The sequence below is a fragment of the Rosa chinensis genome, chromosome 6, assembly GCF_002994745.2.
Source record: "Rosa chinensis cultivar Old Blush chromosome 6, RchiOBHm-V2, whole genome shotgun sequence".
NCBI lineage: Eukaryota > Viridiplantae > Streptophyta > Magnoliopsida > Rosales > Rosaceae > Rosa > Rosa chinensis.
In genome coordinates this window covers 15,668,665-15,691,890 of record NC_037093.1, presented here as the reverse complement: position 1 = coordinate 15,691,890, position 23,226 = coordinate 15,668,665, and the positions used below count along the sequence as shown (strand labels likewise).

At 37.7% G+C, this 23,226-nt stretch overlaps 2 protein-coding genes across 19 annotated transcripts; both read right to left on the bottom strand.

The window, feature by feature from the left end:
* Nucleotides 1-5,985: 5,985 nt before the first annotated feature.
* Nucleotides 5,986-13,639, bottom strand: LOC112170264 (disease resistance protein RUN1). Of its 18 annotated transcripts, none has more exons than XM_040507775.1 (13): nt 13,524-13,639; nt 12,026-12,725; nt 10,659-11,766; nt 10,271-10,522; nt 8,858-10,157; nt 8,606-8,726; nt 8,277-8,446; nt 8,008-8,085; nt 7,729-7,925; nt 7,339-7,639; nt 7,176-7,253; nt 6,566-7,120; nt 5,986-6,412 (listed from the first exon to the last, which is right to left on the bottom strand). In XM_040507775.1, exons 2-6 carry the CDS (start codon nt 12,646-12,648, stop codon nt 8,716-8,718), a joined length of 3,294 nt encoding a protein of 1,097 aa, XP_040363709.1. In that variant the 5' UTR covers nt 12,649-12,725; nt 13,524-13,639; the 3' UTR covers nt 5,986-6,412; nt 6,566-7,120; nt 7,176-7,253; nt 7,339-7,639; nt 7,729-7,925; nt 8,008-8,085; nt 8,277-8,446; nt 8,606-8,715. The 18 variants fall into 18 exon arrangements, with proteins under 18 accessions (XP_040363709.1, XP_040363715.1, XP_040363718.1 ...); XM_040507781.1 differs by having other exon boundaries at nt 6,566-7,116; XM_040507784.1 differs by having other exon boundaries at nt 6,566-7,016.
* Nucleotides 13,640-14,987: 1,348 nt separating this feature from the next.
* On the bottom strand, nt 14,988-21,408 carry LOC112170266. Its single transcript, XM_024307493.2, has 8 exons — nt 21,031-21,408; nt 18,938-20,751; nt 18,722-18,814; nt 17,915-18,184; nt 17,178-17,820; nt 16,255-16,330; nt 15,434-16,173; nt 14,988-15,286 (listed from the first exon to the last, which is right to left on the bottom strand). Exons 2-5 carry the CDS (start codon nt 19,244-19,246, stop codon nt 17,530-17,532), a joined length of 963 nt encoding a protein of 320 aa, XP_024163261.1. The 5' UTR covers nt 19,247-20,751; nt 21,031-21,408; the 3' UTR covers nt 14,988-15,286; nt 15,434-16,173; nt 16,255-16,330; nt 17,178-17,529.
* Nucleotides 21,409-23,226: the final 1,818 nt, after the last annotated feature.

The following is a 23,226-nucleotide window of genomic DNA, read 5'->3' as shown; positions in this document are numbered from 1 at the left end:
GGTGAACTGCTATGGCAATCGGAACGTGTGCTAGACATGGCAGTTGTGAAGAAAAACAAAAGGAATGTCACCCAATGGCTCATTCAATGGCTTGGCCTTCCTCCTGCAGATGCCACTTGGGAGGATGCTCACACCATTAAAGCTAGGTTTCCTGCATTTGGTGCCTGAGGTCAGGCCCTACTCAAGGGGGGATAAGATCAATTATTGTTCATTCCTGAATCTCACTGTGTTGGTCCATTATCTTATATTAGCTTTAGCTCATGGGCTGGACATGTTTTGGTTGTAGCATGAATAGTTGACAGCTGGTTCAGATTATAACATTTTTGTAAAGACTATATAAGTTATATTGGGAACCTTGTTATGGGCATGAATGAAAATGCAGTTTCTTTAACTTTTCCTCTGTTTTTCTTTGCTTTTGGTAAACTGACTCTACCATTCATGCTTTGGGTTCCTAAGTTTGTTCCTAAGGGCATTACCATTGGTTATTGCAGCTCATAGTGTTTGCTTTGCGACAAGGTTGGTGCTTCACCATTTGCTTTCCGAATTATCCAATTTGCTCCATCATTCTTTTTGTGCAGAAAGATATTCATCGGAGGCTTGACAAAGAACACCACCTTGGGTAGGATTTTTTGATTTTTTCTATGGTATCGATCAACTTCCGACTTTGAATTTAGTACAGAAATTGATATGGGTCTATTATTGAAAACAATTATATAGATGTTAACAGTTTTGAAGTTTGATTAGGGTTGATAGTTTTGAGTGGTTTTCTTCAATTTGCTCATAATTGTCTAATGTGTTTGTTGTATAATCTTGTTGCAGAGAAGCTCAGAAAACCTTTTGTTTTTTCTTTACCAATAAGATTGTGATTGTGTTTACATGTATGGAGGAGTTTTTTGATTGAATATTTGAATTGTGCGTCTGGTTGCTTTAGGTTCATGGAGAATTCTGAAGTGTAGAGCCTCTTTGGATTTAGTGGAGTTCTCCAACAAGAGCTGGCTCCAAGCTTGGCAGATAGTGTTACTCAAGATGTGAGTTCTGTAAATGGCTGTTGATGCTTGGAATTTGTTATATGCTTTTGTTTCGGTGAACTCTGATATTGCTATCTCTAGAAAGATTGGGAAATAGAGTTTTTTTTTTTTTTGATACGAATGGATATAAAGGGTTTTGATGTTACTGTTAGTGGTGGGGATCATAATGCACAACATTCAGTTGCTTTAGTCAAATTGATTGTTGCTATTACATACGGAGAAATATATGGAAATGCACAAGATTGATGATAGACGGCTATATTTTTGCAGGTTGATGAGGTGAGCTATCCTGACAGCATCGGAATAGAAGCAGAAAAGTGATGATGTTGTGTTTAGTAATGGAAAGTGTTTTGCTCATTGGTTTCTACTTTGTGTCTAGTAATTGAGTACTTAGTAGCTTTGACTTAAAATTATGTTCGTACTTGATTATGGTCTCATAAGAAAAAGCCCTCTTTTGAGCTATTTTTGGTTAAAATGGCATTCCAAACCACCCCAACCCCCTCCCAAAAAAAAAAAAAACCACAAGTTCTTAGCAACTTGATTTGTGATGAGTAGATGAGCTTTCTTTTTAACAATGTAAAATTTAGTATTTTCCATTTACTGATCATTTTATGATATACATAACACATGGTTTTTTAGTGGCTAATTCTATGGTGAGTAGAGGAATTCATACTAGAGACTGTGGTGCCTGATGCTAATGGAAATGGTCCAGTTGATAACCATAGCTATGCAGAGCAACGATTGCAGCAGGTTGTCGAATCTAAGTATATCATGAAGGATCCTTCTGCAGAACCAGTTCATTTGAAAGTGCAATGAATGTTATACAAGAACACCTGCCTTCATCTGTTGAGGCGATTTTGCCTCCTTTTTTTTTTTTGTTTTTTTTCCAATTATCCAATGCCATTCCCCTAGGTATAAGAGGCGATCCTTAGTATGTGCCCATTTTTTTTTCTTCTTTTTGCTCTCCTCCCCTCAGCTCTACCAGAGTTTCATAATTCTGTCTTACTCTGAAAATCGGAGCTAAGATGCTTCTTTGGGCTTAGGGACCTGGCAGTCCAGCCCTGGCTTAGTCAGTGACGCCCCCACCGCGGCCGTCAAAGTATTCTTCTTCCTCGTTTACTCAGTCTTCTCAGAGATTGAAGAAATAACCTTAGGATTGTTGAGTTTTGTACCCGATTGAGATCAAATTTCAGTCTTTTTGTGATTCTTCTAACCGCAGGCAGGATATCGGCATATTGATTGTGCTCCACTCTATGGCAATGAGAAGGAGGTGATATTAGTTGCTTTTAGTTGCAAAACCCGATAATGCCTGATTTCAAGGGCCAAAATGGTGCAAACAGAACGAATATACATTGCATGTTGATAGGATTTGGTATCATTTGGAACTATATATTCACACATTGGACAGCTGCTACTCGATATTGACAAAAAGTTTGGCTCAATTAATTGGATATTGGCTTGGGTTAATTTGGAATTTGATTTCTGAAAATCGAAGTAAAGGTGGAGTCTTTTTGTTTTATTTATTGATTTTTATGTGTTGGTTTTGAAGGTCTCAATTGGAATGTGTAAGAAAGCTTTGGACAACATAATTTTCTCTAAGTATACTATTGCAACATTTTCTGCCTCTTGCATCGTTGCTAATTTGGCTTTTTACCTTCTTTTTAGCTCTAACTTCAACACATTTATCAGTAATAAGTCTCAAAACAAAATTTATTCTGAAACCTAAAGTGTCATTTTTATTTATTCTATTTAGTAAGTCAGGATAACTTCTTAATGCTAATTCATCCCATGGGTTAGGGAGTTTATGAAAAAAATTGTGTTAACCAGTATATGCTTGATTCTGGTCTTACTTTAAAATAGTACTTTTTTTTATACATTTGAGCATATTCTTCAAACTGACATATATCGCAAAGTTCCATCTTTGACAATATATAGACAGCATCTTCATGGATGATTTTTTCATCCGTAGCTCCACACAAATGTTCTTTTATTATTTGTGTAAAACCATGTAGTATTGAGTCAAAGTCTTTAAAGTTGGTTAATAAATTTAATTTTTGTAGTTTCCCTTTTGGGGATCCTTCCCACTGTTTTAACCACTGCAAAATGTCTCCTTGCAATGTTGCTGCTATGTAATCTAAGAATCCTTCTTTTGTCCATGTGTTTTTATAATTTGTTATTAGAATGGACATGGATTGTGCCCAATCTTCTATTGTTTTCTCTTGATCTTTAAAAGGTATATGAGTTAGATCAAGATATGTCCCGTTTTGGGCCACGGATTGTTTATTCATATCGTCTCTTCTGGTATAAGTTGGACTTGGTTGGTCCATAGGTTCATTTTTTTATTTCAGAAGATGAAGCATAATTTGTTGTTTTAATAAAATCATCATAGGTGTCATCTTGAGTGTTTCTCAAGTATTTTTCAACTGAAGCAAAAAATCCTATGCATAAAAAATGTAGATGTTACATTTGTAATGAATAAGGACATTATGCTCCAGAATGTCCTAAAAAGGGAAAGAATACCAAAAAGATAGTCAAAATGATGGAAGAAAACAACCTAGAGATATTGTTAGGAGAAGAAATCTCTGACGATGAGAAGGCGGTAGAGGTTTGTAGATATTGTATAGGTATCACTTTAACCTAACCAAGGTTAGTGACTTGATAATTTGTAACTATAGTTAGGTTATTTTTGTAACCATAGTTAGTGAACTACAGTTACTTTTTGTTAACTATAGTTACTTCTCAATTGTATGTATAGGAGTGATGTTGTAAGTTGGGAAAGAACGGACCCTTCACATTCATACTAGATTTTTACAACCCAAGCCTTCCTGGAGAAATTTATAATTCAGTAAATGGAGTATGGAAAGCCCATATTTCAGGAATCAAAAAAGATTTCAGAGTACAGCTAACCCAGCTGACAACTCAAGTCTCAGATCTAGTAGCACAACTAGACGTTGAAAAAGTAAAAAATTTCAAATTTAAACATGCCAGCCTCCAAGCATTAAAACAAATAAATTGGAGTGAGGATTTTTCACTAGAGAAGATAACCAGTTTTCTCTAGTTGTCAGAACTGTTGGATGATACTATTGATCCAACATTTGAACAAATTAAAAGAATTTGTTTTTGTTTTTTTTTAAACAAAAAGTCATCTTCCTGGACATATTTTTTCTGATATTTATAGCAAAATTCACGATCATGAGCAGGTAATTCAAGATCTGTTTATGGAATATTCAGAATCACTGAATATGAAAGAATTTGATATCCCAAAACTCAGCTTCATCATAAGTCATGATGATGGGAACTAGCAGCAGTTGAATGGGGAATAATTAACCAGATTATTTTCCAAAGCTTAAATACTGATGAAATAAAAAAATTTCCTCAGTTCATCAAAACAATGGTGTATCATGTAGCAAAAGGCTACAGGCTCTCCAAATATTTAACCTTCAGCATTGGAAGAATTTTGAGATGGTGCTTTTTTAGCAATAGTAACCCATCCTGTGTTAGACGGATCTACGATCTCCTTGCCTTTATCCATACCTGCCGACTATATGGTTTATAGCCTGCAAATTTAAATTCTCCTAAAACATATGTATATCTCTTTTTCCCTTGGCTAGGGAGCCGCAATGTCTTGTGTTTTTTGCACTTGACACCTTAATTTTACTGCAACATATTTTTGATATTCCAATGCAGCAATATACCTGTTGGCTACCATGGCCACAGATGTTACACAACTAGACATCCCAATAATGTTGGCACATGAGATTGAAGAATCAGAAGAAGCCAATTCTTCATATTTACTTGGCTACTAAGAATTTTATTATCATAACTGATAACCAAGCAGTTCGTGATTTTCTTATTAATAAAAGAAATATTATAGAAGGAAGAAGATTAAAATGGTATAATCATATAACATAGTAAGAACACTTACTGGATGGATATGTACAACGATGAAACCTTGCTGCTTGAGTTTCCTCAAGCTGTAGTAGCAAACCAGCTACTATAGAGTTTCAAGCCTCTGGGAACAATCTCTACTTTAGAGACGAAAGAGCACAAAGTCAAAAATGGTTAGAATTTCCCCAAAAGGAAAAGTCAAATTTGCAAGAAAATAAGCCACTAGTCATAAACAATAATAGTGACTAAACAAAGGAAAAAGGAAAAAATAAAGAAAAAGAAACAATTCGACAATATTTTTATCTAATTCTTTTAAAGATGTTTGAGGGAGCCTAGTTAGCTCATGAATTGTCCTCCATTAGATTGCTAAATCCTGGGAGTTGTGATCCATACTTAAATTTCGAAATAAACATAAATAAAGAAATAATAAATTTCTTTGAAATGTATTACATTCCAACGGGGAATGAAAATATTCTTTTTGCCCCTAGCCAAGGGAAAAAGAGATATATATATATAGGGCCAATCACAGGCAGACGTCCGCACTTTAGCGAAAGTGCGGACGTTGATGCTGCAGTAGCTTTCAGACGGCGGCGCGGGGCTTGCCGAACGGAGGCTGGAGGCACCCCACACCGCTTCTGGGCAGTGATCGAGGTTGAAGGTTTCTGGGCAGCGATCTCACCTGCAACTGCAAGTTATGGGCAGCGCTGCAATCTTGTGGCCGGCGACTCCACCCGCATTTTTTCTGAGTTGCGGACGTCTGCTCTCAAACGGCTATATATATATATATATATATATATATTCAAGTAATGTTTAAATGTGGTGTTATGAACGTAGTCAAATAGCACCGGTAGCAGTATATATATCAAGTTCACCGATTTAGTTACCTTTCGAGACATTGCACTGTAAGAGTTTGTGAGACATAGGCTTTCCGACAAGATACTATCCATATCTTGTTTATTTAATCCATCTCTAGAATTCTCAAGTCTCAACATTTTCCCCAGATATAAAACAAAAATAGCTGCAACCAAAAATTTGAAGGGAAAGGAATCAGTTTCCCATATCAAAAAAGTTCATGCAATCGAGCTTGGCAAGTTATCTGCCGTTTCATTAACTTCCTTGTAGCTATATAAGTCATTGAGATGTCCGAGCCAGTGTCACAGAATAGGCTCTTTGCAGATTAACTAAGCTGGAATAAGAAGACCCTTGAACAAACCCCAGACTTCAGCTTTCATGATTGTATCAAGAGCAATGCTTACAGAAAAACCTTAATTTGATCCAGTTGCTAAAATCCTTCTTAATATTCTCCTGCACCAATTCTTCCAGAGACAGAGCAGCAGTACTCTGTCAACGTTAACCTTGCACCCGTTGGGACAATTTGTGTTGGCGGTTTGGGCTACTTGAGTATTTAAAGTAGTCGTGTGGGTTTTGTATTCCTACTGCAGAGGTAGGATCATGATCTCTCTAAGACATGAGCTGTGCAAAATCAAAATGATTGCCTACACAATGAGGTAGACAGCAAAAATCAACGATTGCCAAAAGGACTGGACAACTTTGCTGAACATATATTACTATCAAAGACCTACAGTAATTGTGGAAGAAAGAATTACAATGACAAACTGCAAAAGAACAAAGAAAAAAAGTGTACTCACATTGGTATGCAGATGTACAATGCAGAATCCATGTTGCCATTTCCAGACTGCTTCTGGTAATGCTGAGAACTGACCGAAAAAGTAGGGATGTAATACACCATGCAAGGCTGCTACCAAGAATCCAAAATCTTCTTGAAAGCACTTTACAATGCATTCTACATAGATTATTGCACACGTGTAATTAGGAGACAGCACCTTCAAAGTTCAAATCCCACAAGACGAACCTTTACAATGCATTCTACATAGATCATTGCGCGCATGTAATTAGGAGACAGCACCTTCAAAAGTTCAAATCCCATAAGACCAACCTTTAATACATATTGCAAAGATTGTCTGCAGTAGTCACTTATAGAAAAACAAGTTAACTAAACTCAGTGACTCATTATTGTCTCCACCAGTCCTCTAGATTCATCTTAGCTTCCCTTTAGAGGACAACATTGCTGATTTTCACCTTTCCAAATATCAAGAGTTGCAAAAATGAGTGTAGAGTAGAACCCAGTACTAAACTAATTAAATCTCGATCAGTTTGGCATCCCACTGATTAGATCAGTCTGTCTACAAAATAAACAGAGAAGTTTAAAAGTAGTCAAATGGAAGCAGAAATCTGTACCATAGTTGAACAAACAAATTCCTTCCTCAAGTTGAGCATATCATCCCACACTTGCTGGGCCATTAAAATCTGTACCAGCTTAGATAAAGATAAGAATTAATCAAATGATAACAACTCATAAACCATTTCTAATTGTTAATTCAAAGGGAATAATATAGTTCACCTCAGCAACTTATATATGTTGATTGATCACCATGTTGTTCCAATATAAGTTTTTGGTGAAATGCTTCCACCCGCCTCCAGCTCTTCCGCATCAGTGTCCTCCTCAATCTGGGCAGACATTTTTAAGAAGCCCAAATGCTGTTTTCCTCAACTCTTTTACCCCTTTGAACCTTTTTATCAAGGATGACTCAAACTTGCAACAGGCAAGTATTGCCTTTTTCTTAGGAGGCCCAAACGCTGTTTTCCTCTCAAATTAATCAGAATATTCATCAAGAACTTCACAGAAGGTCTGCACAACCTGGCTGAACAAAGGCTGCCTTTAGTTGGCAAATTTTTCTTTCCCAGTATTATTTTTAAAGATAAACAGAACAAAGACCAACCGTGCACTCACATTGGAAGTAAACTAGTGAAACAAAATGCATTATACCCGCAAATGGGATAGTGACAATTGACCGGGATTCATTATGCCACCAAAGCTGCAAAGAGACCAAAACCCTCTTGAGGCGTGTTTGACTAGCCATGGTAAAATGAATGAAATCCAAGGTAGGTCCAACCTTCCATGCTAATGAAGTACATAGTCCACTTGCCCTGAATACACAAAAAGTTCCATTGTTAATAAAATCCATTATTAGCAACTAGCTAAGTTAATTCACCAAAAAAAAGCAATTACCTATTGTATCAGCTATATCTGGAGCATCTAGTTCCGTCGCAACTCAACTTAATAAAGCCATTGCATAAGGAGTTTTACCTACAAAAAAAGAAACAATCAAAAATCAAAGGCTACAAACATGAGTGCAGAGTAGGTCCAATTACCAAATTCAATCTTGAGCAATTTATCAGCATCCCAATTACTGCATGTTACTACCAGATCTAAATTAAGCCAAGCCAAAATGTGATTTCAACCAAAAGATCCGTTAAAGTGCAAGGCTTTTTGCGTACCTGTCCTTTTATTTTTGGAACATTGATCAATGTGTGCATCTTTACTGCTCTGGAACAGACAAGGAATTCAGACATATAGACCCTCGTTGTAGGTCTTATCAAGTCCACTGATCATGCTCTACAGGTTTGATTCCAAAGACTCACTCAATCATTTCCTCTAGATTGAACTCCTGAACGAAGTAAGTCGAGGAAATTCAGAAAAGTTTTAATGTTCAACCTAGACTACTTCTGCTACACATGGCATGTTCAGAACTAGAAACAATATATGATATATATAGTTATATACCCCATATGTAAGTGCCATTATCTCAGAGACAGGGAATAAGTACCTTAACATTGTATGATGATGATCGAGCATCATGTTTTCAAAGGAGTACTTCGTCCGAGGTAAGTGTTTTGTACCTTGGGTGTGTCAACGTCATCCTCAGTGGCAGCAGAATCAGCATATACCTGGACAACAGAATGCTGATTCAAATATGATTTTGATTTTGAGAATGATAGTAGTCTATAAAAGAAGCCTTAAAACACAGAAAAAGACAAAGATAATGAACCTACTGGAAGTCAGCTGGACTATCATCGGCCTTCTCCTTCCAAATCTTCGATCAGGTGGACTCCCCAGCTTCCCCACAAAGGCTTTCCTAAGTATACAGCAATGTTTTCAGTACGAAACATAACTCGAAACATATCAGGTGGTGGCATCCCACACTCACTCAACCTCCTTATTACTGTAACGAATGGAATGTAATGCACCCACACATCGTCAGACATGGATTTCTCATCAAACTTTATTCCATTGATGTAAACAAAAAGAGTGGCCCGAAGAGAACTCAATTGAATACAGAGAGCCAACCCTTTGTTGTCCCAATTGGAGTTTTGAGGAATTTCAATGCAAAACTCATGCTCTTTATTTATCAGCCACTTCGCATCCCAATTCACATCCTGACGGCAGGTGAACCAGTTTGGAATCGGAGCACTTGCGGGAAATTGTACTTGGAATTCTTCAGATTTCGCACAAGAGAAAAAAAGAGTCAGCAGAGCCGTCAATTTGTCTGCCTTTCCCGTCGATTCCTCTGTCATCTTGTTTCTCTTCTGGGCCAGATGAAATAGTCGCTTGTCAACTTCAACCTCTGATACTACTCCACGAGCCAGATTGTCGCAGAGTCTCTCGCAGCGTATCAAGTCCAACTCACTGAACATTTTTGAATCTTTACCCCCCAAAATTTTTGACAACTTTGAAATTCTTTCCAATGACTGACAATCCCACGCATATAAGCCATCTATTTCTCGTGGAAATTCTGAAATTTCTTCAAGCCGCTTGCAATCGTTCAGATGAACTTGTAATCTGGAAGTGAGGTTAGTTGAAAAGACCGGTGGAGGAGGAAGTGATTCTGACTTTGTTGGAAATGTAACAAGGTTAGAGCATTTCCGTAGATCAAGCTTCTCCAGACATTGCAATTCATAGAAAATGCTCGATGGTATATCCCTGAGACTATCACACTCATATAGAGACAAGGATTTAAGGCCAGTGAGATTTCCAACTGAGCTAGGTAACTCTTTGATGTCAGTGCGACTTAGATCCAGGCGATTCAAAGATTTCATGTCTCCCTCAATTTCAGGGAAGAACTTAAGCGAGCTCCAATGGAGATTCAGAGTTTCCAAAGATTTCATGTTGATCCTCTCTTGAAACATATGCAGCTTAAAACAACAGATGAGTTTCAAAACGACGAGCTTATCGAGACGGCCAACCGAAGGATGAACTTCAACTAAATCATGCCAATCAGACAGATACAAATACTCTAAGCTTGTTAATCCAGACAAGTCGGGAATTCTTGTTAAACCATAACAGTCCCACAATTTGATATATTTCAAATACCGCATATTCTGTTTGGGAGAAAGAGAACCGAATAATCAAATTAAAAAGATTGAAATAATAAGTTCTGAACAAATTAAATTGCAGCAATGTGTGTAAAAAGTGATCGAATTCTTTTAAATACCTTCAATCCCTCGCCTAGTGAATTCGTGCAGGGCCCACCCATGTGCGAGAAACCATTTAAGTCAAGGACCCTCAACTTGTTGGGGAAATAATCCACGCCCTCTCCACAAAGTATCTTATTATGATCATCATTGGAATCGGCTATAAAAATTTGAAGATTTTTCAAGTTTGTGAAGCTTCCGCGATTCAACTTTATGTCTCCTCTATACATCTCTTCTCTTCTCAACACGATGCCTTTAATTTTATCTGTTCCCTAATATGAAATAGCAATTAGGTCAAATTAAGCAACTTCTTCTCATAATGAACATTCACATAAAATTTTTAAATTCTTCAAGATTTTATAAGCGAGGGTGTATTAAATATTATAAAGCTAAATAAATATCACTTACTTTGTTTTCCTCAAGAACTTCGCGAACATCCTCATATAGCCACAGTCTACTGCGTTGTCCTATCTCATCACGGGACTCTTGCCGAACAATTTCTTTTCCCATGTCTTCTAAAAGGTCATGCATCCAAATCCTATTGTATTTCTCAATTTTTATTAAGGCCTTTTCTACGAGGACTCTGAGAGCATACTTGGGATTCAGGTCACATCTTTGTAGTACATGGATCACAGAGCCTTCTTTATAACCTTTAAAGAAACATACAATATGCAGAAAAACTTCTTTCATCCGATCCTCCAATCCCTCGTAACTTCTTTTGAGAGTTTGCTGAACATCTTGGTTAGGATATTTGTTGTAATACTCTAATGCATCTTTCCACTCATCCTTATCTTTACTACATAGATCTGACCCCAAAACTTCCAAAACTAACGGAATCCCTTTAGCATAACGTATTACATTAGTTGCAAGTTCAAAGAAATCATCCATACATTTATTTCCTTTGAAGGCATTGACATTGAAGAGCTCCAAAGCTTCTTGATGATTTAATTCCTTGACCTCATATATTGAATAATTGACTGTATGAGCACTTAGCAAATTTGTATCCCTTGTTGTTATGATAATTCTACTTCTTTGGCCAAACCAATCACACCCTCCGGCAAGTGCTCTTAGCTGATCCAAGTGGTTCACATCATCAAGAACTAAGAGAACCTTTTTCTGGCTTAGTTTTTGCTTTAGCACAGTGATTCCTTCATCAACATTGTTCACCTTAGGTGGATTCCTCTCTATAATCTTAGAAAGAAAAATGTTTTGTAGCTTGACAAGACCTCCATATGAAAATGATTCTTCTCTAACATTTCTCAAGAAACAGCTATGTTCAAACTCATGGCTAATTGAATTGAAAACAGCTTTTGCAAGTGTTGACTTTCCTATTCCGCCAATTCCCCATATCCCTACCATGTGAGGATTGTCTTGCCCTACATTTAAGTACTGCTTACATATGTCATCTACACGAGATTCTATTCCAACAGGATATTTTGCCACATTTAAAGGGGTGCATTTCATTATTTTGGTTGATATCTCTTTAACAATTTCATCAATGACATTCGCTTCATGCCTGCAAATGTAAAAGCATGCATATGAAATAATTAGTTTAAACTTTCCTATATGTTCAGTTTTTTAGGGGACGAATCAATGACTGGACTAAATCATATTCAAGATTATACTCTAATTGTAGTCCATTAGTTAGTGAAACTATTGATGCATGGGTAAGATTAAACATCATGTAATGTGTTAACTCAGTTAATTATCTGTTAATGGCGGAATGTTAAAATCTGCATAATAAAGTTGAGATGCTTGAGATTGAACAAACGTACCCTCCATCCTTGATTTGCCACCCATACAAACTGGCTACTTGTTGAAGAGCTGCCTTCCAACTCTCCACCTTCTCTGAGTTACCCTTGTATTTGCTAAGGTGAGCAATTGCTTCACCAACCTGGCCCTTCTGGTACCGTGTCTCCGACGGATCTATCTTGTAGAAAATTGGGTAAACAATTTGTTGCTTGGATTCTTTACATTGAAAGATCTTGACAAGTTCATCCAAGCAGCACTTCGAAGACGCATAGTTGGCAGAAAATACAACAATGGAAATCCTTGATCCTTCAATTACATCGAGAAGCTCCTTTGTTATATCTTCTCCTCTTGTAAGGTCATTATCAATGAAGGTGTTAATTCCCTCCTGAACCAAATTGCGGTACAAATGGCCGGTGAAATTGTTGCGCGTATCCGGACCTCTGAAGCTCAGAAAGACATCGTGTGTGAACGAATGGGTGGAAGAAGAGGAGGAAGACGAAGACGAAGACGAAGAGGCTCCGACTTGAGGTTTGCTCAGATCCATGTTGTTCTTGTTGTTTGGTGATGCCGGTCGATCCTTGGACCTAGTAATTTTCACAAATAAAGCAAAGGCCGCTAGGCCAAGAAGGGACCAGCGCAGATCCATGGTGTTTGATTGCAGGACGATGAGTGAGGAGGCTGAATTGAAATAATTTGGGACGGTATTGTTACTGTCCAGGACTACGGCTGCGTTTGGGGGGGGCTTTTTTCTCCCCTGCTTATAAGCGTTTGACTTGTGTTTGGTAACCCGGCTTATTGTCGGCTTTCTCCAGAAGCTGCGGCTTTTTTCATCAAAAAGCTGAAGCTGCCTCACCCCGGCTTTTAGAAGCCAGAAGCCGCGCGCTACTATAGCGATGGTTTAATGAATTTTTTGAAATACCATTGGGTACCCTCATGAACTTCAAGGAATTACAGACCAACCTCTTGTTTTCCTCAACTCTCTCTTACAGACAAAAATTAATAAGGACATAATAAAGATTTAAAAAAATAATAACAAAAGCATTTGAACAACAATGTATTACCAAACAATTAAGACAATAATCTCATGTCCAATTTGGTCATTCCACAAACAAAAAGCACAAGCCAGTTTGAGTTTACCAAACACTTTGCCACTGCTTTTACCACTGAAAGCACTTATAAAAAGCCAGTTTACCAAACACTCAGCTACTTTGCTTTTCAGCTACTTATTCTCAGAAATAAGTAAAAGCCAGCTTTTTCTCAAAGAACAGTCATACCAAACATAGCCTATATCTCTTTGATATATATTAGCTAGGTCTCTCGGTTTGGCAATGTGCAGAGTAGTTTCCTGGCGCCTTGAGCGAAAGTAATCGAGTTATAAGTGTCACGGAGTGGTCAATAGAAATAGCACCTTCAGCGAAAGTGGGAGACAGACACCAACGTGATTGACGACTTTAGACCCCAGAAGACAATGATATCTTAGAAAATCTAGCCGCACAGGCGTTTAGATGATCCTTGGCACATTAGTTAGTCAAGAATGGCTGCAAACTTTTTGCCATTTCTCTGCCCTACTTTTCTTATAGTACTCGATTGTTAATTTATCTCAAACACACTTGTTTTTGGTTTTCTGTGAAGCTAGCTTAATTGGTTTGTGAGATTCTGTGGTAGTGTTGGCTTAATTGGACAGTTCAGATCGGTTTTCTCAAGTAAACAATTCCACAATATCACACAGAGACGTTCTATGGGGTCTTAAACTTACCATACGTACTTTCATTGTTACAAACCTTAGCACTGTTATTGATTTTGAAAGTCAAACAAATAAAAAAATTAATAAGAAGCAAAAAGAAGGAGGAAGAAAATGACACAACTGCACATCTTCAAGGGCTAAACCACTACACAAACATGGAAACTGAGACTTTAGACGAATAGCGTGTCAAATAATCAAGAGGGTTTTTGTTCCTCTTTAAGAGTATATTTGATATCTCGAATATTTTTCTCAACTTTATAAATTCTTTTTTGGACTATAAAGATAATATCCCAGTAGTCGGGACTCGGGAGTTTCTTTTTAAGTCTAGATTTTTTTGAAAGGAAGTCTAGATTTAAAATCTTTAATTTTCTCAACTTTTATCTTTCTTCTGCTAATTCTTCGCTAATTCTTCGCTAGTTCTTTGCAAATAGCAATTAAATCTAGTCTGGAAATGATCGAAATTATGAATAGTGTACACGCATGACTTTGCAGAAAATAGGAGCTAACAAGCTCATATGCCTCCCTTCGCTTGGTTAACCCAAACATCAGTGCTTGATGCAGCCGAGGCATTTGACGAAAGGGTTTTGATCCTTCTTCCTCTGCTCCTTTGTCTCATTACTCCAAATATCCACCATCGCAGACATGACTCTAAATATTCAACAATTGAAGATCAAAGATAGAGAAATCTTCTTCAAGTACTTCTGAAATATTAGAGTGAGATATTGTTCTGAAACTTGGATTGTGTTGAAGATATGAACTAGTTATCGTCGATAATTATATAAGAAGCACGCACACGGTACAGGCACGCTTGAAGAAGAAATACCTGTTGGCTTTGATAGAAACAAGCAGCCACATTGGTCGGTTTCGTGATGTGTATAGTTTCTTGATTCTTATCCAAAGTTAAAAAAAGTCCGAAACTACAGCAAGCTAGTGGTTTTTAAGAATGAATGGAGAAAACAGTTGCCATTAGTCATTACCAAGGAAGTTATACTTTACTTCTTCACTGCCCTCCAGTCGAAGACTAATAAAAAGAATTCCTTCATAATAAGATTAAGAGTTCTTTTTGGACCAACGGATTAGATTTACCAATTCACCTAGGACATACTTGAGACAAAAATATCAGTTGTAATAAACTGGACCGAAAATTCTTATATTCGTCTATTTTTATTTTGCAGTTTGAACTTCGGTAGATAATACGGGACAACAGTAAATCTATATTGCAGAAGAGAAAAATACACTAGTATGGAAAGTTTATATATTAAGTAGCAATATCAGAGTAGGACTGAGTACCAATATCTCTCTTTAATAAGAGCTACATTCTTAACTTATTATACCACAGTAAAAAGGAAAAAGATGTTGACCTTCCCCGGGCAGTATCAAACAAAGAGATTCCCAGACCGAAAAGGAAGAGCTGGTCGACAAATGCCGTTGACGAAATTAAGAATTTCCTATATTGTGGATGTTTGATACTTTGATATTCCTCCATGCGAGGTAAGATCTTCTAAACCAAATGCAACCTGTGCAAAAGTGAGCTGATTGCCTACAAAATGAGGAAGACATCCTCAGATCAGTAATTGCCAAAAAGAACCGGACAACCTGGCTAAAGATGTATTACCCATTGAACACTAAAGAGCAATGCCACAAAATGCAACTAGGCATAGTAGAAGAGGACAGAGTAATCACTCACATTGGTAGTAAATTTGTGACTCCTTGTTGGGAGTAGCAGTGCTTTTCATGATACAGAGAATTGACCACAGATGAACAACTGTGCTACACCAGGCCAGCTTGCTGCTAAAATCAGGAATCTCTTTCAAAGTGCGTCACATGGCATTCTCCAGCCAGTCTGCCACAATGGCGTCTGCAAAGTTGTTCCATCTTTATAGAGCATTAAAGCAGGGAGACAGCTTAGCAACCGCCAAATACAAATAACACGAGTTCCACACGAGACTACTTCTCATGCCACATGCATAATCTCACCCAAGGCACCACAATTTAGAGGGAGATAACACTTGAAAAATTTCAAGTTATCCTCCACCAAAGACACAGCTGGCCATTCTAGAAAGGGCAAGGTTTACTGAACCAGATATCACCAACAACTGAGCTATTAGACATTGACGGCCAATTTCTTACGAAATAATCACCATTGCTCATTTAAATGAACAGGAGATGCGAAGCCAAAGAGATGGGATTGCTGAAGCAATTAATGCCTTGCCCAGCATAAGAGGCTCCATTCTCAATTCTCTGACTTTGCAAGGCAAAAACGGATTAACCAACCCTATTCTAAATTAATACGCCTCGTACATATAGAAGGCAGCAACTCCACAAGTTCAAATCCATGGTGTCCAACCTTCATACATGTTGCAAAGATTGTCTACACTAGTGGCTTGCTTAAGTAGACAGCCCACTTCTTCGGAGATACTAATTTCTCTGAGAATACACAAAGGTCCACAGTCATATCAATTATTACAACCAATCTAACATAATAAGATCTCTAGAAGAAGCACTTACCTGTTGTCAGATATATCTCGACCATCTAGTTTCATCTCAACTCATCTCAAGACTGACATTGCATAAGGGTTTTTACCTAGTACAAAGACCAAAATATACACAGATAAGGTATGGCAAGACCGGCTTGAGAGCAATTATGTATCTTCATAGCTTAAAAGTTGACACAGGAGATTTACTCTTCGTCCAAAAAATAAAGTTATATTCATAATGTCCCATTACAAGAGAACTAGCTTTCCCCCATCCTTATTTTCTATTTTCTCAGCGGATTACCCTTTGCTCTGTATAAATCATCCACCTGTTAATGTAAAATTTACATTTCACAAAGTTTTCACAACTAATTTCACGTCCTGGGAGATGGAATCTTGATTTAAACCAAGTATTCCACTACTTGTTACATGGAGGGAAGAATAAAATGTAAGCATAGAAGAGCTGGGCAGGGAAAGTTGGCCTTCATAAACAAAGTGATCTACTGTTGCACCCCTTGTTAAATTATTTCCCCTTCTACCCCTTGAATGGCTAATTGCACTGGAACATTGGGATTATATTTGCTCCTTATCATGGAGCTGAAGCTTCTTCAACCAGACAACAAAAACAAAAACAACCACCGTCCTCTTCCTTCCTCTCAACTCATTAACGAATACTTTTTATCTCGTAATGCGCTTACTAGTCTAGCACTTGATATCATCCAATACTCCATAATCATCTTTTCTACTTGATTATCCATTTAACTGTGTTTTTAATTCCAAATATATAAAAAAAATGAAAAAAATAAAATAAAAACACAAAAAGTGAGGAAAACATAACCAAGGTAGGCACTTTTGGTGAGCAAGGGCTAGATAGAAACAGCAAATATACACACTAAGGAGAAATGGAAAAAACAAACAAAGTGCAGGTAAAAGATTTTATGGGATAAGCATGCTTACCCCTGCCAACTCGACTAGAAGCATGTGTAGCATCACAAGTTTCATCCTTAATTATAACCTTGTTCAGTGAGGATCTTTCATCTTTACCCCCAAACACCACCTCTCTGTTCTCATTTGAAGGACGTGAAGTATCAGGACGGACACTGACAGGGTCATCACTTGGTGATGCTGGAGCCAGTTGACATTCATTTAGGTCACTAGGTGCTAACTTGAAAGAACCAACATGAGTGTTATCTGCGTCTGTAAATTTTGATATGTGCGGAGAATCCAACATTTCTTGGCTATCAGCTTGAGAGTAAGGGGTGGTATTTTGAAAATCTATAGCATCTCTGCCACCAGGTCCGTGCAAAAGCTATTGCTTTATATCTTCTTGATCATTGAAGCTAACTGGAAGACTCATTTCAGGCAAGGAAATGCCAGAATCTGTACTACTACTGCAGATACTATCTGGTGGAGATAACCATCCTTTATCTTCCAAAGGAAGTCCAATGCCAACAAAATCTTTGATGCTCTCACCATTTGACATGGAGAGGTTCTCTCTCTCCTTGTCATCAAACCCAGCAGCATCAGTAGCAAGATCTGGCCTTGATACATCAGTTACTGGCGATTCTACTTCCTGGCTTTCTCCTAGTCCTTCAAGAGCCTATAAGAGATAAAAGAGAAAGAGTTGGTTTTCAGCTAAACATGCTATTCTCCTTGATGTCAATATATACTTTATGGCAAGACAGTGAATATACTTTATGAAGATCCCCAGCATGAAGACTTGCAGTTCGTGCAAGCCTGGTCAACATAGAATAGAGCCCCTTCACAGATGAGGTAAGTGAGGGCACCAAGGGATGTAAGGTCTGGCAAGCCTCCCTGATTTTTAAAGAATAGGACTGGTATATGGCTTGTCCATGAATCGGAGATATTTCCATATTGGTCGCTCTTTCCCTACACATAACATCAGTGATAGCAGCTACATCTTTGGACAATACTGTTTCCAGTGGAAGAAGAATTGCATTTGCCTGCCCAAGATGTAAACAAACAGCTTATATGGTGGTTATCATAATTAGCAAACTACGGGACATGTATAATACAGAAAAAAAAAATACGTGTATTATTCAGACGATGTCATTTAACAGTTCACTGAAAAGTTCAGCAAATCATTTTTAATTAATTAATCAACAAATTTTTAAATTCTAAATTATTAATTTATTTTTTTTGCAATGATGTGTAAAATACAGAAAAAAAAAAGTTAAAAATTGGTTATAATACATGTATATTACCTTGTTAATCAAAAGCACAAAAAATTTAATGAATACCATTCAAAAGTACGAGGTACAAAAAATATATCAGTGCGTGTATTATTCGTGTATTATACAGAAAATTACTAACAGAGGTATCAACATAGGTAGTAAATCATACTATGTAGGAACATTTATCATCCTGAACATCAGTAACAAATAAAACTAAAATCAGCAAAACACCAAAGAAAAACAAAAATCAAAAAACAAAAGGAACCAAAAAAAAAAAACATAAAAAACATATGGGACGAGGGAAACCTTTGAAAGGTCTTCCACAAGAGAACGATGAACTGCAGCAGCCTCCTTTCCTAGACTGTGAACATCATGTAGATCTTCAGTTATTGCAAGGACCTGGTGAATGTAAAAGTATTAGCCATATAAGAAACCATCCCTCGCAACGGAAGAGTTAACAAAAATACAAAAGGAAATTAAGTCACATTTGGATAGCAGCCCTTAAGAAACATGTGACCTCACTTTTGGTTCCCTATCAGATGCAGCATCCATAATTGAGTAAAGCATGTTCCCAATAATTCTATCATTACCATACTGTCCATACACTTCATAGAAACGAGATTCTGTGTCTGATTTCTCATTAAAATCAATAACATTCTCACAAAATCTTTGTACCCAATCCAGCGCAGTTACTTTAACTGCAAAAGGAGAAGAGACATGGAGAGCTTTCACAAAGGACAGACTGTACTTTCTCAGATTCTCAACAACCACAACCGAATGTTCATTCGTCAAAGACTCACGATTAAGTAATTTATCAGAGGTAACATCCATTGATGATTTTCCACTACTTTGATATGACAAAGAGCAGGTACTTAAGAATTTAGCCTGTCAAATGTCTTCAAAACATTGACTTGCACATCCACATATTCCATAATAGGCAAGTCAAAAAGATTAAATTTCTCAATAATAAAGTTCACCAACTTTTCTGACCTCATAAGATATAGGGTTGCAATGTCTGGTTGGCCAATCAAACTAGGACTACAACCCCCCACTGAGGAAAACACATGATAGCAGAACCTTCAAATCAAATTTAATCAATGCAAACAATTCACGTTTTGAATATGTTTTGGAACATGCAAGAACCCCATTATCATGGCCCACAGATTTCTCTAGCATCCCTTCTAATAACTCCAGCTCCTCTGTTAACGAAGTCAGTGCTTGTTCAACAACTTCATTATTCCCGTGTTGAAGCAAGAATATATAAGTGGCAGCCGAACTGCCTGTTACCAAGTAATTAGGATGCAAACGCAACTGAGAGATTAGAGCATCAAATTGCAGTATTTTCTTCAGAGATTGGGAGAAGCCCAAACTTCTGCAAAGATAATAACTGGAGATTAGTTTTTAAAACTCCATGAACTTGGAAGGAGGTAATTCTTCCAGTTCCCACTGCTTGGTTACTTACGTCCGCTTCCAAACTTTGAAATAAAATATCAACTGCAAGTGCATAAAAGGTGGAAAATCTTTCACAAAAAATTTATGCCAGCAAAGTCAGACACTTCCATGAATACCCAATCCAATCCAACCACCCAAATTTCCTTCCAACCATAGATAAGCATCCCAACAACCGAGGAATAATTCTGCTAAGGGGTTCAGTAATTTGTTCAAGTAGATTCATTTCCAGCAACCCAGAAGCAGTGGACTGCAATACTGTTGAAAAGCATGAAAGTAACGCGAGCAGCCTTCAGAATTGTTGTGGGGTTCCATGACTTACATCCTGAATCAAAACATCCATGTCTCCTACAAACTTCGACAGCAATCCCAGAGAAAACTGCAAACTGCAAACATCCATGTCCCAATGATTCTGAAACTGTAAGAAACTATCCATTATAATTCTTCTATCTGATTCGGCAAGGTCCGGTACCAACGCCCACCCGAGAAGCAGATCAACAATGTCAAGAAAATGAGGTTGGAAGTATCTAGAAAACTTCAATGAAATCAAAGTCAAAACACCGAGAAGGCGGTGCAACAGACTCAAGGAGGTTCTCTCATCCTCAAGAAGAACTTGGCACGCTTTAAGAATTGACAAAGCATATCTCTCGATCCCGCCAACATCCCCAACATTAAGAAACTCTCGCAGGCCGTCCAATGCCAATTCCGCGGTCCCATCTCCGGCGCTGATATTGCTAAGCAACGGCAGCGCCCAACCAATGAAGCGGTCAACCAAGCTCCCAAGCATAACATGGTTCTGTCTTCCATTTGAAGTTATAGGAATTGAGCAAACCACAGCACAAAGAGCACCATATGCCACCGCAGCCTCTTGCCTCACCCCATAACATCTACAATTCAATTTCCAGACAAACAACATAAACAAAAATAATTTCAGCTAGATTACATACACGAATTTTGCATGATTCCAATCGAAAGCATAGTCATTTACAATCTGATCCCTAAATATAAATTTAGGCATAGTATGAAGCTACATAGTTCCAATTTCACAGTAACCAAAACACTAACAGCATCACTAATTGGTTTAAGAGATAATAAAGCACGAATGAATGATATATAGAGTAAAACCCTAAGAGAGAGTGAAATTGAAGAAGGCAAAGGGGTTATACTTATCGGAGAGAAGCTGAGAGAAGCCCTGGGCGAGGAAAGAGGCGGAGTGAGTGACGAGGAGGGAGTTGGGAGGGTAGAGAATGGCGCGGTGGAGGGAGTTGAGGGCGGCGAGTCGAGCGGAGTCATCGTCGTCGGGTTTAGAAGGGGAAGAGGAATCGTCCTTGGGAAGAGCGACGGAGAGAAGAGCGGCTAGTTGCTCCTGTTGGTGGTGGAGGCCTTGCATCACGCTCTGATTGCTTTACCATCTCTCATTCTCTTTCTTCTTTTGCTCTGCTCTCCAATCTCTCTCTGTAATCTCTGTCTCTCTCTGGCCTTACTGGTTTGGTTTGTCTTCTGCTTTCTGGTTTGCTTTAGTTTTCCGGCAAATACGAAATTCAAAGATCAAAATAATTTTTTGTATATATATACTATCATAAATTTATCATTCTCACGCTAAAAAAAATAAAATAACCGACCCTTATAACTCATTTCATTTTTAAAAATATCACTTTTTTTTTGGGATAATGCTCATACACCCCGATTCTACCAAAATACTTCCCCAAAACCCCAGCTAATTATTTCCTTTCCCTTTCACACAAGTATCTGTCTCTTTCTTTCTCACTTGCACAAACTCTCACTTTTTCTTCCAGCTGTACCCTTGTGATGTTTATATATATTTAATATTTCTGTTACGATTATGAAACGTGGTGGGCCCATTCTCAAAATTATTTAAACAGAAGTCTGTTAGTTTTCATCTTCCATTCAAAGATAAACAGTACGATTTATTATTCATAATTTCGATCGTTGACAGACTCGAATTAGTAGCTATCTGCAAACATACTGAAAAAGAACTGCAAACAGAAAAAGAAAAATTGAGAAAATTGAAGGCCTATAGAGATAATCTTAATAGAGAATCCCCCAACTATTGGGATATCATTTATAGACTTCAAAATAGAATTTATAAAATAGAAGAAGAGATAGAAAATCTCTTATATGTTCTGAAAGAGGAACAAAAACCTCTTGATTACTTGAGCATTGGTTAGATCCGCACCCAACTGGTATCAGAGCTTGTAAAAGGCTCAAAGGAGAACCCCTCCTTAATGGGGACAATGTCAGAATTATTATTAGAGAAAATAAATTCTCTACTAAAAGCTTCTGATGAGAAATATCAGAAGATGTTACTAGAAATATCTAGATGTCAGTCGACACTAGAAACAATACCTGCTATAATCCACCAATTAGAAAGATTGGAAAACAAACTGGATTATATCAAAGATCTTCCAAAAACGGAAGAAGAAAGACTGACAAGTGTCAGTAGAAAAATCAAAGAACAGCAAAAAACGCTGGAATCTATACTGAAGGACAAGAAATTGCCTACAGTAAAAAAGAAGACTAATGGGTTCAAACCATTAGAGAAACCAAACTCAAATCGTGTTCCTAACATGATTTTTCTGGAACCATCTACTAGTCATACTAGTATCCGGTATGAAAATCCGGAGAATTCAGAAAAAAGAGAAATGAAGATGTTAAGCATCTTTGGAAAAAAGAAAGGAGTTCAACTCCTAAATGCTGAAGAATTTGAATACAATGAAATCGAGCATGAGGTAAAAAACTCCTCAATTCCAAAGCTAGATTTCGAACAGATCTACCGACGGGGAACATTTGACCTGATGGACAGCCATCATTTCAAAATACTTGAATTCACAACCCCCTCAACAACAGGAGAAACAGATCTCTTGATGATCACCCCTGCTGAAGTTGCCAGAGCACAAGCAAAGCAATACCAATTTATGCACATTGGAGCAGTCCAAGTCGGCATAAAACTATTGGCAAGAGAAGGCATCAACTGTTCAGTCCTATGTGTCCTACAAGACAACAGATTGACAGACTTCCAAGCTAGTCTATTTGGGACTCTAGAAGCATCACTATGCAACCAGGTGGCATATTTCAACTGCTTCCCCAACTTTTCAACCAGCTTGAAAGATGCAGCCCACTGCCTCAGACTGAGAGTCAAGACAGACGGGATCTCAATGAAAGAAGAAATGCAAGAATTGGCAATAGTATACAGAGTGTACTATAAACTGATGAGCACCACAGTGGAACCAAAGACAAGGATCTCCAACATCCCTGGTCTCACTACTGGATTCCTCACCAACCAGAAGAACCATTCACAGCAGATTCACAAGGTTGCTTGGAATGAAGTAACTTTTCCTCTT